Raw genomic sequence first — 17,885 nt, 5'->3', positions numbered from 1 at the left:
ATATATATATATATATTAGTCTATCAGAAATGATTCACACACAATAAAACTTCACATGATGTGACAGAATTAGCCATTGAATTGAAATAGTCACAAGGAGATATGAGAGGATACAACGGGATACTACATTTTCATTGAGAGCAGAGTTGGAAGGTGATTATCATTGTTGGTTCAACTGCATTGGAAGGAAAGAATCCAATGTACTTGTGGGAGTGATTGACACACCCTGAAGGCTTACCGTTTATCATGCTTGTTGGTCAAACTCAGCAGTGGAGTGGAGACAGTGGCCAAAGATGTTAGCAAAATAGCCAGCAATGTCACAAACAGCAACAAATAAGGTAGCTTCCTACATCCTCCGTATTCAATTGATCTGGTCATCTTAGAACATATCTTATTAGACAATATAAAAGAAGCAATCAGGTCAGGGAGGAATGTTATATATTTTGGCTGATATAACTAAATTAATATATTAATTACCCTTTTTGAAACATACATTATAAAATTTCAAGTAAATAAAAAAAATTAAGCTAATTATTATTTATGTTCTGAATTAGAATTTCTCTTGAATGTTAAATACTGTTTCATTTAATTATTTCTTTCTACATTCTTATAGCCAACACCACCTATGAAACCCAAAACATCTTCGGAAGAATCATCCACAAAGTCTACGTCACCTGTTATGCCCTCAAAGTTTATCCAAACTAGAAAACAAGTGTTTGGAAATAATGCAGAAAAATCTGACAATCAAACTCAAAAGGCGCCATCCCCTTCTGTTCGAAGAACAACTCGTACATTTGGAAGTAAGTTAAGATTGCTTGACACATCATTTAAAATTTTTATTAACTAATCTTGGAAGCTATAAGTTTCGGTGAATAATAATCGCTAGATGTATGGAGAAATAAACAAAACGTAAAATTAACATTTAGGGTTCGGAACTTTGGATCGCTCTTCTGACCAAACTATGGGGAACATATTTCCCAGATTGCGGCTACCCCCTATATTTTGAGGGTTAAAAACCAAATCCATCGACAAAGAGGTATATTTATTCAAAGAAAGTATGTTTTTGTGTCTGATTTTTATAACTTTAAATATCGTCGGCATTAATTAATTAGCATATTTGAGGTCACACCTTCAAAATTTTAAGATTGAGTTCTAGAATGTAAAGATCCCATCATTAGATTAAAAGTTATTCAGGATGGTCCGTTTTTTTGCTTTGCTCGCTGTACATTGAAAGTTTTTAATGCATATAAAGGGGTAGAAATTAAGAAAATTTAGTCATTGGTACAAAGCACCAGTAACTAAAAGATATTATTAGTCCATACACATTTTAACTGGTCTGTTTACAGGTCTCTACTAGATTTTACGTAAAAAGAGTAAGGTGAATTTAAATAAAGAAATTTCCTTATGGGAACATGTGTAATGTTCTCAAATTAAATGAAATATGCTATGTTAAAACAAAACCTGAAAGTGAAAAAAAAAAGCATACTATCCCTTTCGATCAAGGATTACTAATAATTATTTCACGGTGGTCCAAGTCAGATTTTAGTGGTCCTGGACTAAGGAATCCTTTTTATATGTATTCAACTGAATGTCAGATTTTTTTAAAACTTCGTTAAGCTGTGTTGAAAATGTACGTCGTAAAAACATTTGTGTGCAATGAAAAACTTTTTTTCTTCCTGTAGTGCGAGTTTCAAAGTTTCGTCATTTGAATGGAAACATTTTTCCAAAAGAGTTCCATATTACTGACTTACCTACGCTCACGAGAACCATTCCTGGTGAATGCAATGGGTTTGATGCGAATGAAAAACGTGTAGCTGTTCCAATTGGGGCTCCTGGTAATTTCCTAGCTGTTATGGAGGTAAAAAAATTATTAAATTTGTTCTTATGAATAACATATTTATTTGTCCTCAGTTTTGTTACTTTTGATAAAAAAAAAAAGTTTTTACTAAACTATGGATTACTGCATTACCTTTAAAAATAATTACTTTAAATAATATATTTAGTAGTTCCCTTTATTTTGTGTTTAATATTGTGAGTATTTTGCAATATGTTTTGTTATTTCAAGATAATCATGCATTTAGTTATCACAAATGCTAAATTTTTAAGGAAAGCATAGTTTTTTTAGAAGTTATTTTAGTAAGATATTCATAAAAGTTAGCACATTTTGCAGTGGTAAAATAAAATTCATTTTAATTGTATTTTTTATTGCTTTTAAATATGGTTGAGACAATAATGCCAATTTTATGTGTGATATAATAGATAACTGACTTTTAAATTTTCTGGAATGAAAACAAACAGTTTTAAGCCTAATTTTTATATAGATTGATATGATATAGATTTCATGAAAAGTAAATAATTAAGCCTATTTTAACATTGTGTTTTTCATGATATTACAATGTAAATATAGTATCTAAAAATTTTTTTATGGAGTTTGGATATAATAATTCTAACAATATTAGATTGAATTTAAAAGTTTCCAAAAATCATTTTCTCTTACTAAAATTTTAATCTGATAGATAATATATAAACATGAAGTATGCATAATAAAACAGTGTAAATCCATTATGTAGATTTTGGTATGTCTGTTAATGATTAGAAAAATACTAATTTCAGTAGAGAAAAAACATTTCTTAATTTAATATGCATTTACTGCTTTGCTACCATAAGAAGCTTTGTACTTATGCAGAGTTCATTTTGATGTGAGAATGTCATTGTGGAGTTGAATTGTTATTTATGGAAGATTTTTCCATGCCTACCATAATTTCTTATATCTTCTCTTGTTTTCAGTTTTTATTTGAAACCCTTATTTTATCAAATGGACTTATTCCAAAATTAGGTATTCAATCATGTTTTTATGGCATAAGGACAGTTGTAACACATAATTTCTACTTTTAACTTCTCATGCTTTTAGAACCATTTATAATTTTTTTAATTCAAAAAAGGAGACTATCATTTGAATATGAGAAAGGTGCTATAAAATACATACTTTATTTATAAGCTATTTAATCATCACTCGGAATGATTTCTAATATTTATCTTTTTGTCCAACAGTTAGAAAAAACTGGTCGTGCCCCAGCAGCTGCTGATTTGCCAGGTGTTTTAACTGGAACAAGTATTATGGATTTTGCATGGGACCCTTTCGATTCTAGTCGTCTTGCTGTTGGTCAGTTATTTTTAGTACTCCTAATTTCACTAATATTGTTAATTAAAAGTATTTATCAATTATTTATCTTTTAATAAATTATCATATGGCATTTTCCTTAGAATTGAGATAAATCATCATTATGAATTTTTACTTTTAATTCTTGTATTTAAGAAAATTTTTTATATGATTATGAGGGCAATACAAGGAATTTAACTATCTTTGGTGCACTGTTGTGCTAGTTGTTTTTTGGTAATTTGTGTATAGATTTATATGTAATTTTTCATCTCTCTTAGCTTACTTATTTTTACACTACTATGAAAAAATTTATACTCTCAATATTAAATTATTTTAGATTTATTGATGATTTAATTTTCAATGTACAATTTTGTTTAATAATATTTGACTCGAGGAATTAATCTTGCTTCGTAATCATGATGAAAATATTAATTTAAAATTTTTGGATTTAGGTATGGAAAAAAGAAGAAAATATCTGCATTGTTGTTTTATACGATAAAATAAATGATTTTAGTATAAAGAAATTACTTGGAATTCTAATTTTTCTAAAAGCATTTATTTAAATACCATTTTTAACCAAAGAAATGGAATTAAAATAACATGTAGCGATATGTAATAATATTTATCCAAAAAACAGATTATTACTTTTCAAAATTTGATAAAAATATGAGAAGATTTAAATGAGACAGAGAGGTTATTTGAGAATTACTTTTTCACAATTTGATAAAAATATGAGAAGATTTAAATGAGACAGAGAGGTTATTTGAGAATTACTTTTTCAAAATTTGATTAAAAAAACAAACAATGGATACTCAAATAATGTAATTACTTTACTAAAAACTTCTTTTTTTAAAAAACTAAATTGATATTTTTACCATGTGCAAATCCAATTCAAGCAAATTGGTGGCTAAAAATTTGTAAAAATCGGGCAAATTGTGTTTTATTTTAAAAAATATTAATAATTTTGCTAAAATCATTGAAATTGTATAGTTAAAAATAAACCTTATTAATTATAAACTTTAAATTATCCAGTATAATATTACCTTGTGCACATCCATTTTCGGCCCAATCCAAGGTAACTAACAAATCAAACGTGCTTCAGTAATGCAATAAGAGTGTGCCATAAAAAGATCGCTCTATTTACGCTACTATTTTCATGTTTTGTAATCTACAAACTTGTTAAGAAAATATTTTAAATCATTTTTGAATGATACCGGAATGTGTAAGTTTATATTTTTTTGCTACTCGCTTTATAGATTACATTTTTATTTTATTCTGTTTTTTTTTTTTTTTCATTTTATTCTCTATATTTGCTTGATTTGTTTTATTTCGTATCTTTTTTTACTCAATATGTTCTATTTTAGTTTAAATTTTTTGGGTTCTTCTCACACTATTGTATTGATATATTTTGCTTTGACTATATTAGTACAATATTAGAAAGCACCCCTTTTTACGGACATAATCGTTTGAGCTGATCATGAGATTGTATCTTTTCATTATTTTATTTTCTGGCTTTTTAGTTTTTTTTTCCAAATATTTTAAAAACATTTGTTTTTTCTTTTTATTGATCTTTATTATATTTTTCTCCATATATTTTATTTTATATATATATATATATACAGTGCAACCTTGAAAATCCGGACTGCTAGGGGGCTTAGAAAGGTCCGGATTTCCGAAATTTCTGGATTTTAGATACCTTACTTGAATTGATAGAATTATCGAAGTTTCGAATTCGCCAGGCCGATTTCGCGATTAATCACGCGTGTGTAGACCTCCGACGTCAATTTTAACATAAATATACTCTTTAAATAATAAATAAAAGACATTAAAAATAAAACTTTCGTCATTTTCCCCCGCAATCGATCGTTTAGATAACATAACATTAGCAATTAAAACTAAAAATATAGGCTTAAAACGCGAGGTGAATTTCAACTTATAACCGAAACAGATGCTTCTAGACTAGACTGTACCAGCTGATACTAATCCTTTTTTTGTTGGGGGATGAAAGAACTTGTCCCTGCTTCCTAAGCTTCAAGGTTAAGAAAGAACCAGTTTTCTTCCATCACAAGGGGGAAAAACAAGGAAATGAAAGAATTCCTCCTTCTGAGGTGATTCCCCTTCAGAAGGAGGGGGATTCCCCTTTATATTCTTTGTTATCCATACAGAGCTGATAAGAATGACTGGAATTTCCTTATCAGCTATGAGCTTTCATTCATTCCCCACCTCTACCTCTTCATTTACTGCTTCATTGTTGCAAAAGAGTTGTGGGATTCCCCTTCAGGAGGAGGGGATTTCCCTTTATATTCTTTGTTATCCATACAGAGCTGATAAGAATGACTGGAATTGCCTAATCAGCTATGAGCTGTCATTCACACCCCACCTCTACCTCTTCATCTACTGCTTCATTGTTGGAGAAGAGTTGTGGTTTTGCATTAAAATTTTTATTTTAAGCCATTTTTTTAAAATTTTTTCTTTTGAAATTTTTTTTTTGAGGAACTGGACGTATGAGTCCAGATTTTAGAGATTTCCGGATTTCAGAAGTCCGGATTTTCGAGGTCGTACTGTATATTNATTTCAAAATATATATATATATATATATTTTATTGTTTGCTCTTAAGTTCCATCTAGATAACTAAACTTAAATCAGTGTTACTAATTTAACTCTTAGACTACAAATAAAAAATGTACTTATTTTTATGCCAAAAATTAAGTGGAGACTTCGGGAAAATATTCCTAAATTTTTATTAATTGCAGATAAATAATAAAATTGAACATTTGGAATACTTGAATAACATAACATTTCAACTTTTTAAAGGTAGATAAGGCCAGTTGTCTTTCGGATGAATGTTTAGTTATCTAGAGTTAAATTTCAATCATGTCACCAACTGTTTAAATAATACCACCTATTACTAATCACAATGAAAATATCACCCATCAGGCAGAACACATGAATCTATTTTTATATAGATTTATGGCAACCTTTAATTTTGAAAATTATCTGCATTTTCTTGGATTACCTTATTTGTCCTATTCATTTGAATTTTCAGCATTCTTAATTATTTTAATCTTATAACATTTAGGGTGTGATACTGGTGACATTCAATTATGGGTTTTGCCAACGGATGGCCTAACACAAAAACTTGAAGAACCATCCATGTCATTTAGAGCACATTCTGAAAAAGTGAACATAGTCAAGTTCCATCCTTGTGCCAAAGATGTCATTTCCACTGCATCTGCTGATCTTACAATTAAAGTATGGGATTTGGAGACCCAAGAAGAGAAAATTTGTCTCACTGGCCATATAGACCAGGTTAGTTATGCCAGTTTTCTTGATTTTAATGTTATTTTCAAACTTTTGAAAAACAACTCTAAATTTATACTGAGATATTTTGAAACTATTTAGCAACAGTCTTTTTATTTTTTGTTCTATTCAAAGATAGTGAAAAATAGTCTGGGGCTCAACTCATACCACCCTCTCAAAACTGTATTTAAATGTATTAAAAAGAAAAAAAATCTAAAGCTGTTAAATGAAAGAAGATAATATTTCTTTTTTTTTAATCTTTCAAAACTTCAATAGCTGTTTGGTTTCAAAACCTTTTTTAACAACACTTATTAATTAGTGTATTTTAAGGCTTGTTTATAGAATCATGAAAATTGTGTTTTATTTCTTAAAAATCTGATCACTAAATCAAAAAATATTTTGAATAATTACTTTTCTGTCTATCTATTCTATTTTTAAGAGGGAGGAAGAAAAGAGCAAATTACTTGCAAAATTCATTGTCATTTAAGAAAAAGAAACATTATTTAATATTACTGATAATAATGTTTATAATTACATAATTTTAACATTAATACAATTTAATTTTAGATTTTGAATTTTTGTTGGTGTCCAGATGGACACTTCATTGCTTCAGTTGCCAAAGATCAAAGAGTGCGAATTTTTGACCCACGTAGCTCAACTGAAGCTATAAAAGAAGGATCTGGACCTCAAGGCACAAGAGGAGCAAGAGTTGTCTGGGTCTTAAATGGTACTCATTTAGCTGTAACTGGATTTAGCAAGTGAGTGATAATATTATTAATCAGTAATGCTTAGTTATTTATTAATAGTTAATTTGTCTCAAAGCTTGAGATTCGTTTTGAGAAAGTTGTTTGAGAATTTCTCTGGAGAGTTGTTTAAAGTATACGAGTGCAAAATTTACTACGCTGGTGTAGCATTGTTAGGCGAGCTCAAACAAAACTGAGCTGTCAATCACAAAAGTTTCCTTTTCTTTCTTTGTGTTTTTTTTAAAAAAAAAAACGTTATGATCACACAATAAGAGATTATGAAACAGTTGCAAGCTTTTACATATTTTTTACGATGTAGAACAATTTTAACTTAGATTAAAGTTATCAATGCATTCATAGTAAGCTACTTTTCTTTTCAATATCTTTAATAATCCTATTTTCAATATCTTTAATAATCCTATTTTCTAAGGAACGTAGAAAAAAATTTCTTTAAAAATTAAAGTTTAATTTTAAATTAATTATCTTATCTAAAATGGAAAAAAGAAAATTCCCTGAAAACTTATAGGTGAATATATTTAGGAAAAGGGATGATGTTAGAAAATAGGTATTACTAAAATCCTAATTGTTAATCAACTGCCCCTTACCCTGTTAGGGAAATATTCCTAGGCTGATATTTACTTCACATTTGCTTTTACCAATACTTAAGAAATAAGTGTATATTGGAAAATACCTGAGTAGCTTCTAAAGCAGACTATTATTAAGTCAATTGTTTATAATCTTTCTCTTTTTAGAAGGGACAAAACACATAAAAATAAATGAACATATAAGAATGAGCCAAACAATGTAAAAAATAATTAAAATTCAAGAAAATAATAATAAAAAAAAAGAGTTCAAAATAAGTAAAGTAGTTTATTTTTTCGTCTACTGTTCCTTTTTCCTTTGTGAGACATTGAACTGCTTGATCTCCATGGATTAAAATTCCAGCTAGCCATATGTAACAACAGTTCATTTTTACAATTTTTATCCTCGTTTTAGCAAAATGTATTAAGAATTCTATGAATTTTCAATTTTTCTGAAGAATGCATGAGAGGAGGCCATAGCTCACCTATTTCCATGATGTGTTTTTGCTGGTTATAGTTTCACTTTTTCACTAAGTTCAAAGAATTTTTATAAAATTTGACAACTGTGGAACAATGTTTATACTTATACAAATTCTCAGAATTCAATTACATCTAGATTTATTCTATTTTATTACCCTTAGCTTACAAGCTTATTTAAAAATTAATATTATTTTGCCGAAAACCTTACTAGCTCATCACTTTAAAATCATTATACAGAGTAGCTTACTTGTTTATAATTTAAAATTATTATTATTTTTCAGAGTAGCTTACTAGCTTGTCATTTAAAAATTATTATTTTTACAGAGTATCTTACTAGCTTGTCATTTAAAAATTTTTATTATTTTACAGAGTGTCTGAAAGACAGATTTATTTATATGATTGCAAAGATATAGCTAATCCTATTGGATCAGTTGGCATAGATGTTAGTCCTGCAACATTAATTCCCAATTATGATGAGGATAGTTCGACACTGTTTTTGACTGGAAAAGTAAGTAATTACATACTATACTAAACAAAATGTAAAACACAAGTCAAAAAGTTGAAATAAGCAATTTTAATAACACGTCATCATCAAAGATGTATAATTTTTTTAAACATTTATCTTGGTTAGTTAAAATCGAGATGGTAATGTTTCAGCATTCATGATGTTGCTTCTTATGTCACTTGCCATTACCAGTAAGTCTTGCTATGGGAAACCAAGCGAATTTAAGATAGAGGGTTGCGTTTCTTGTTTTTCAGTGACATTATCTTCAACCACACACACGTCACACCCTGTTTTACAGGGAAAACCCATTCATTCATCCACAGTTTGTAATTTTGACCTGAACCAGAGAAGATCAATCTCCAATTCTGAATAAGGGAACTTAAAGGACTTAGTGACATCGATATAATGTGCACCAGTCTCCATTTAATTTGCGGGGTTTCTTCGGCCTCTGGAATTCAGACTAGCAATCTCACGAATACGATCCCAAGCAGGCTATATTGGCCTACTGTACTTTTGATAGTACTTGTATTAAATTAGGCTGCATTGCTTTATACAGTTCAATTTTTATTATATGTTGTATTATTTTCCTTTTATTTTATAAAATTTAAATGTAAAGTTTTAATTTTCTAAAAAAATTGTAGCATATTTTCCTTGTAATTTTAAGCATATATAATTATATTTTTCAGGGAGATTCGGTGATATTTGCTTATGAAATAGCTATAGATAGTCCATACTTTCATCCCCTTTCACATTATAAATGTAACAATCCTCATCAGTCACTTTCTTTCCTCCATAAATGTGTCTGTAAAGTGAGAGAAGTTGAATTTGCAAGGGCCATACGCCTTTCAGCATCTACTATTGAACCTATTTCATTCCATGTACCAAGATTAAGGGTGAGATATTTATTAAAAATTGCATTTTGCTTTTTTTCCTGCTACTTTTTTGAAAGTTTTAAATCAAATAAAAATATAGCATAAATTAAACATTTTAACTGTGTAATAATTTTAAAAATATTAAATTTAATTTCTTAAATAATAAATATGAAAATTTTTTCAAAATATTTTTTTTAATAATTTATATTTGGTAGCTAACAGTATTATAAAAAATTAATATTGTTTCAAATTTATAATGTTGTTATAAGGGTTGCCCAAATTAAAAGTAGGCATGTGTGATTGCATCATAAATTAATCCCTCAAAACATATATATAAAGTAATGCTACAGTTCATATAAGATTTTTATAAGGAAGAAATAATCTTGCAATGTAAAATGCCACATGCAAAAAGTGCAATGTAAAAATTGGTTTACCGTACAAATCAAAAATGTTTAAATTAGTATTTGATTAAATAATTATTAAAAATTACTTTTAAATTAGTGATTTTTATAATTGTGAGCTAACATTTTGTGATTCACTTAGATAGTTCTAGAGATATGATGATATATGCAACAGTAAAAGCCTCAAACTCTTTCCTAGTTAAACTATTTGGACTAGATTTTCCAATGATCTTTAGATCAAAAAATATTTAGGATATTCTGTTTTTCATCTTATTTAAAAGTGTTTTTGTTTGAAACTTTTACTGGTTTCATACCCTAAAAAGTTCCAGTTTCTTTGAGAAAATACCGCTTTTGACAATACTGTTGAAAAAACTAGAATTAAGTTAAATATATGAAAAAAATACTAATTTCACTATATTTTTAGAGGCAATATTATGTTACAATATAATATGTTTTATTCCATGCATAAAACATGTAAATTTGCAGCTTGTTATTATATTTTTTTGATTTTCCACGCTTTTTCTTCATAGTAGTTTGCAGATTTTGCTCTTATGCTACTCAAATATAAAAATTAAATATATTATAATGAATATAAAAATACCGCTCCAAAAATTAAGTAAGTATGAATAAATAATTACTTAAAAATACATTTTTCAGAATAATTAAGTTATGGAAAATTGTAAAGAGACAAAGATATATGCATTGCACTTAACTTAAAATCTGACTTGATATAAATAAAAATCAAGCTTTTACTTTTATCTCATTTAAACATTTAGTTAATTAAACATATTATTAATAACATTTAATTTATATTTGTATTTTATAGTAACATTTAATTGTATAATTAGCATATTTGTTATAGTACATAATATAAAATTAACAATAAGGCTTTCATGTTTCATTTACAAATTAAGTAAACATTCAAATTATACTACATAAAAATTTGTTAGTACTACTTTAAGTTAAAAGAATCTATACATAAAACATCACTTTCTTAAAAACTGTATTTTTGAATTTATTAAGGCTCCCACGGGTGAGGGAGAACAGGGAAAACCTGGTTTTAACAGGAAATAGTCAGGAAAAATTGAATATTTTTTAAAAGCAAAAATCTGAAAAATAACCAGTCTTAGAATTGCCAGTAGCAGTAATCTGTTATTGAGATTAAATTTAAAAATCTCTTATAATTATTTTATAAAAATTCTACTTTTTAGTGAAACTTTTTTATGTTTCCATTGTCATTCTATTATATATTTTTGCTCACAAAATCTAATGTTTGACATTACAAATGAAAAAAATCTAAGTTGTCTGATGAAAAATTGCATGGTTTAGATAAAATATGGTCTGGATTTACATTGAAATTTTCCTGAAATACCTGGCATAGTCTGGGAATTTTTCTGAATTTTTTTTTTTTTTACTAGTCTGAATATTTTCAAGATGATCTTTTCCCACCGACCCGTAAAACTTGGGAACCTTCAATGACCAATGCTGAATGGTTTGCTGGCCAGGAGAAGCCTTTGGAAATTGTCGATTTAAAACCAGAAGATATGGAACTTTGTAAGATATAGCAATATTTTATTTTTATCATCTGTTTAAAGTTTGTTTTTCCATTTACTGCTAATAAATTTATATCTAAATAGTTATTTTTATGCAAACTATTTTATCTTTTTAGTGAGTGAAGCTCCACCACCAGTTAAAGCTTCAAGTAATAAACAATCTGGTAATACAACACCTAACATTGTGTTTGAAGGTGAAGTCCATTTACAGAGTTCCTTAGCATTTTTACAAAATACCAAAGAGAAGGAGGAAAAAGTAAGTTTATTTGTGGAACGGCTATTTATTTTTTTAATACTTTCTTTAAATTCTATACTTTTTGTTGCATTGTTCATATGTCTTTTATAAAAGTAAACATTTTTTTTAGATTATGCAGTCTATGTCTTCTCAATGTGAGCTTCGACAGAACAGCTTACCACAAGAAGAATTTGAAGGAGTAGACCCAGATGAATGGGTAAGTATCAGTTATTAAGTATATTATGTGATAAATGTAATAGAGCCAAGTAATGCATCATGAAATATCAAAATTTTTAAAACATTTTAAAAACAATTTTTTAAAAAGTAATATCGTGAATAATATGTTTTACAATAAATATCCTATGATTATTGAAGATTGTAATCATTGATCACCAATGATTATATTTTAATCACTAATGTAAGTTTTGCAGCACCTTTATTATTGCATGACCGTGAATCAAATTGTGATTATTTAAGATCAACTCTATAGATAGATTCTTGTAAATAAAGAAAGCCACAGCTTACTATCCCAAAAATGTGATTAATATTAGCACATTCAATTAGATGTGAATTTCGCTAAAACTTTATATTGTTTTTCTCAAAAATTAAATAAAAATCTGCAGAAATAGAATAAAAAATGAAAAATAATCTGCAGATGCTGTTATAATCTGCAGCACCTACTGCCATGCTGGAGAGTTTCTACTAATTAAAAAATACGAAATAAAAATAAAATATTGCTCCATCTGTTTAAAAGAATGAATGGTGTATGATAAGCATATAAATATGTATTTATTTACAACATAGAAATAATTTTACGAACGGGAAAAATATAGAAACTTTAAACTATTTAAATTAAATTGTTACTTTCTTTAAGTGACAAGAGCAAGGACAAAAAAATTACATTCTTTAGCATTTATTATTTTTAAAACATCTGAAAGTTTCTAGGATTCAAAATTAAACAATTAAGCAAATGATTACAGATAATTTCATAAGTTCAGGTAAAGATAATGAAACGAAGTAGTACCTTAAAACATACCAGCTCAAAACGGCACTCTATACATTAGGAAGTATTGCCATTTTCCTGTGCTAAACTGTCACTTTTTCACGTGCTTTAAACATTAGAATGAAAATTATTTAATGCTTTTCTGAGGTAAATGCAAATTAGGTAATAGAGAGAAGTATGTAATCAGTTCTTTACATAAAAAATTGACAGAAACTTTTTTTTTAATTATGAAGGTAAAAACAACTTATTCTATTTTGTTAGGATCAAGAAGAGAAGGAACATGCTCAGAAGAATTTATGATTACCACCTGTATATATAAAAAGAAAGTCTTAGCTCAATTTTGTAAAAGAACTTAAAAAAATAGCTATTAGGAAATTTTTTTATCACTTTATCTTGCTAAATCCTGGTGTCTTGTAATGTAAATCATTGTGCATCATCATACAGATATGAATTATATCATAAATAACTTGCATTTGTATATTTTGATTGTTTACAAACTTTTCTAAATTTGCATATTTTGACACGTTGTTAAGTTTTGATTCTTATGTTTCTTATACATTGAACTTTTTGCCAAAATTCGCAGTACAAATATGAAGCACCAGAATGACGTTTTTATGCACGTTATATTTCAATACTTGTATTACTTTGTGTTAAGAAATCAGCCTTTCATAATGTTATTTCATAGTTTTACAGAAAGTTTGTGATTTTATTGAATTATTTAAATCTTTGGTATTTAATGTTTAATAGCCATTTTCAAGATATTTGCTGTGCAAATACATTCAGTCCATTATTGAACATGACATTTGTATGGATTGTTATTTTAAAGTATATAAAATCTTTTCAAAATAATCAATCAAAATATTATACAATTGTATAAAAATTCTAGATTTTTTATTTTGTATTTTGATAAAATTGTTACACTAAAACTCTCTATGCTTATCTTATAATCTGCACAAAATATTTTAAATAAATTCAAATACTCATTACATAAAAAAAATTGTGAAAAGATTATAGTTAGTCACTTTATGAAAGAAATTAAATTCAAAATTTTTGAATTAAGCCACATTAATGAATTTAAATGTGTTTCCATTCGATAAAATTTCAAAATTAAAATATTTGAATTTTTTGGTTGTTTAACTTGTAGCTAGGTTTTAATTACATTTATATATACATAGAATAGGAATGTAGATAATAAATATAAAATTAAAATTGTATTCCAATTTTAATTTTATATTTATTTTGTGCTTTTGGTACATTTTATGAGTGAATGTTTGTTAAGAAGGTGAATTAAATGAAATTTAATTTAACTGCAAGTTTTATTTTTATTGCTTATTTTACATTTGTAATCATATTTTGATATGAATATGAGTTTATATATTTTTTTGGTTTGTGAAATTGTCTAGAAATTCTATGTTTTTGTTTATTTTTATAAATATTATTTAAACAGTTGTGCTGTGGAAATTTTTTTGTAATGATTTAGTTTTTAAATCAGTTGATTATTTTTATTCAATGGAAAAAAAAAATTTAGTGTTTATACTTTCAATTTGTTATAATTATCCAAATGTATAATTTAAATTATTTTATCACTCAAATTTTAAGTAAATTACTTTAATGATCAATTTGTTATAATTATCCAAATGTATAATTTAAATTACTTTATCACTCAAATTTTAAGTAAATTACTTTAATGAGCTGTAATATTAATTTTGTTATGAAGTTTAAAAATTAACTATCTTTATAATGCCTGCAATTCTATAAAACATGTTTCCTTTTTTAAAAATTTTGTAAAAAGTAGTTTCTTTTTTCCAACTTCACATATAAGTTTATTGTTGTTATAATCTAATAATCAAATTTTATTGGACACTTTTAGTCATGTTTCCATCTGAAAACACTGTGCTTGCTTGTCTGTTTATCTATGCTTGTGTATGTTTTGCTTTTGTATTGATGTTTACTAAAGTAAATTTGCATATTTTTTATCTATTTCTTTTATTGTAAATCAGTGTCAGATAATAAATAAGAGGTACAACTCTAATTTAAATAACTCCATATGTTTTCTCCTTAGTGCATTACATATGTGAAAATGATAAATTCATTTTTATATATTCTTTTGGGGTAATGTTTGATTTACACCCAAAACAAAATTAATATATTGCCACTTAAATAGAATAATTAATTAACAGGGTGTGCAGCGTTTTTAAAAAGTTCTTATTCTGGATTTGTAAAAAGTGCTTTAATTTCCTATTTTTTGAAAAGAGATTTTTTCTTTGCCGTGACGATTCTCGTTCTTAATTACAAAAAATGCATGATTTTCGCAATTTTCTCTGTATTATTTGTCAGAAACTAGTAATTCTATCATGATTATGTAAAGTTTTTTTAATTTTATTGATTTTATGTTTATAAATTAAAAACTTTAAACGATAGAAAAAAATAATTTTTTTCTCGAAAGTGATTAAAAATATTTTTAAGTGCTTAAAAAGTACTTAAAAGGTGTTTATTTTTTGTTGAAAAATCTGGCTACGTACCCTGATTAATGTCGTTTGAATTCGATAGTTTGTTCTGTCTGTTGTAGAAACAATGTTTTTAAATCAAATTTTATTAATATTACAAAAGTATGAAACAGTTTGATACACAACATACACACATCTTGGCACAATATTGAAACTTATAATTAATCAATATTAAGTTTCTTTTTTCTGAGCTAATATTTAATCACTGTGAATTGCAGTGATTTGGAAGCGGTGGTATTAATATGTAAACATGATATCACAAATGATATTTCCATAATAGTACTTGTAGTGCTTTTAAAATTGTGAATATATTTTGAAAAGCTAGAATTAGTAAAATATTACATTTTAGAAGCTATTTTGAGTACATTTGTTACAACAAGATTCCTATTGTTTTAAGAAATAAATGAACTTTAAATGTTTAGAATTAAAAATTTCTATTCAAGCGTCTATTTCTATTCTAAATCTTTCAATATAATGAATGATTTAGAATTTAAAAAAAAATAAAATTACATAATGTTTTAAAAACTAGTTTTCGTAAAATTCCAATTAGTATTTCTTTCAATAAAAATATTAGGTTTATTATTTTAGAACAGCAATGGTTTAATTCTTAAAATAACTAGTCTACGTTTTTTAGAATGACCCCAAATTACAATTAAAAATGCATAAAGATCTGTTTGCTTTTCTATAGACAAAGTGTTATTTTTGTGCCCAAACTATGCCCTTCATTCCAATACCAAACTCTTTTATTTTTAATTTTAGATAAAAACATTTAAGAAACAAGTGTTAAGCATTTTTGCTCTTTCAAAATAGAAAGCTTCAATTGACAATTAGTCATTTGATAGTAAAGAAATTACTTAAACCACTATTCTTTTGATGTTATCTCACATTTATTGTGAAACATCTTGAATTAATTTTGTATATATGAAGAGTAACAAGATTCCTAGTTATTTATCCTAGGAGCTGCAGTAAATAAGTTAGTGAAATATAGATTTCTAAGCATAATTGTTAATCAAAATAAAATATTGCACCTTTATACAAATATTGGCACAATGTCTGGTATGCATTCACAGGGTTCCCACTCAATTTCAGAAAGAAAAAACTACTACTCGACTTTTCCAGGTATAATCAGGGAGACTTCATTGAAAATGCAGGCAATATTTTATCTATACCATGCATTTTTTTTTATCAGAAAACTTGTTTTATTTGTAATGTTAAATATTAGATTTTGTGAGCAAAAATATATTGAATGAGGATGGAAACAAAGAAGTAGCACTAAAATGTGAAATTTTTATAATAAATAATTGTAATATATGTAAGAATTATTTAATTTTTAATTTCAATAACTGATTACTGTTACTGACAATTCTGAGACTGGTTATTTCACAGGTATAATGTAAGAATTTTCCAGGTACTTGGAAAAAATTGCAACTTTCCCTGCTTTTTAGAGTTAAATAAAATTTCCTGACAATTCCAGGTTTTCCCTGTTCTTCCTGACCCGTGGGAGCCCTAATTCATTAGATTTAAAATTAAGCATTCCCAATCTTAGCAAATTCTTTTCAAAAGACATAAATACATTTTTGAGTCGCATTTTCGTGAAATATTTGTCTCATTGGATGACTTATTTTCAAATTAAAACCTATAGGATTCACATTCGTCTTAAATTTGTTGTCTTCTAGATGTATGTTGTTTAATGAAAATGATTGCTCACATGTTATTTTTAATGTGTTGCAATATTATCAATTATTTTGTGAGATTCGTTTTTCTTTTGAAGTATAGCATCATTTTATTCAAACTAGACCAGCATTTGAATGAATATTTATGCTAATTTTGTACACTTACAACTTCATTTGTGATTATTTTTTTGTTTTCACTTGGACAACAGGGGTCATTATGTCCAGCCTTGACTGTAGTAAATATGGTATGACATAAAAAATTGAAAAATGTTAACAGTAAGTACAATTTTAAAACTGAATCTGATATAAAATGAAGTATACTTTCTTAAACTTCAGCTTTGTAGTTTTTGACAATGTTAATATAGCGAAGAAGGCATAGTGTTTTGTTGTGAAAACACTGTATATGAGCAGTTGTGAATTCTAAATTTATTAATATTTAAAAAAAAAATATTGTATAAGAAAAATATTTTATTGCAATATGTAGCACATGAATGGAGTGTATTAAAAAAAATAAAAATGTTTATACAACCAGTTGCGTGTTAATTTAGAATTTCAATACATATACAGTCGGACTTCCATTTTGCAATTTATTTGGAAGAACATTTTGGAAATTTCTTTATAAAAAACTTTTAAAGAGCGAAGTGAATTTTCTATTTAGCAAACTTTTCTTTAAGATCCACTTTCCCTATTCCAAAATATTTCAGAACATTTCAAACTTTATAACGCCTTTTATGGGGTGAATGACCTTGAATTGCTTTTTGCTGCCACTTTTAAAGAAAGCAGTAAAATTCCTTACCCTTTTTGTTTGCATTTCATACAGGAATCCATGCCAAAAATCAATTTACAAGAAAGCATAACAGAAATTTCTAAA

General features: G+C 26.8%; 1 protein-coding gene across 2 annotated transcripts in view; it reads left to right on the top strand.

The window, feature by feature from the left end:
* The window catches only part of LOC107446696 (coronin pod1), a 35,332-nt gene extending 20,454 nt beyond the window's left edge, over positions 1–14,878 (top strand). For both annotated transcript variants that reach the window (XM_016061409.4, XM_016061410.3), the window contains exons 15-25: positions 614–800; positions 1,683–1,858; positions 3,052–3,163; positions 6,241–6,470; positions 7,029–7,219; positions 8,635–8,773; positions 9,457–9,663; positions 11,462–11,597; positions 11,713–11,852; positions 11,962–12,048; positions 13,096–14,878. In XM_016061409.4, the coding sequence (XP_015916895.1) occupies positions 614–800; positions 1,683–1,858; positions 3,052–3,163; positions 6,241–6,470; positions 7,029–7,219; positions 8,635–8,773; positions 9,457–9,663; positions 11,462–11,597; positions 11,713–11,852; positions 11,962–12,048; positions 13,096–13,134 (1,644 nt within the window). In that variant the 3' untranslated portion in view covers positions 13,135–14,878. The remainder of the gene's footprint in view (positions 1–613; positions 801–1,682; positions 1,859–3,051; positions 3,164–6,240; positions 6,471–7,028; positions 7,220–8,634; positions 8,774–9,456; positions 9,664–11,461; positions 11,598–11,712; positions 11,853–11,961; positions 12,049–13,095) is intronic.
* The last annotated feature ends 3,007 nt before the right edge of the window (positions 14,879–17,885 follow it).

Source organism: Parasteatoda tepidariorum, chromosome 7 (assembly GCF_043381705.1).
Source record: "Parasteatoda tepidariorum isolate YZ-2023 chromosome 7, CAS_Ptep_4.0, whole genome shotgun sequence".
NCBI classification, from domain to species: domain Eukaryota; kingdom Metazoa; phylum Arthropoda; class Arachnida; order Araneae; family Theridiidae; genus Parasteatoda; species Parasteatoda tepidariorum.
The sequence above is the reverse complement of the archived record's forward strand: the minus strand, read 5'-3'. Positions and strand labels throughout refer to the sequence as shown.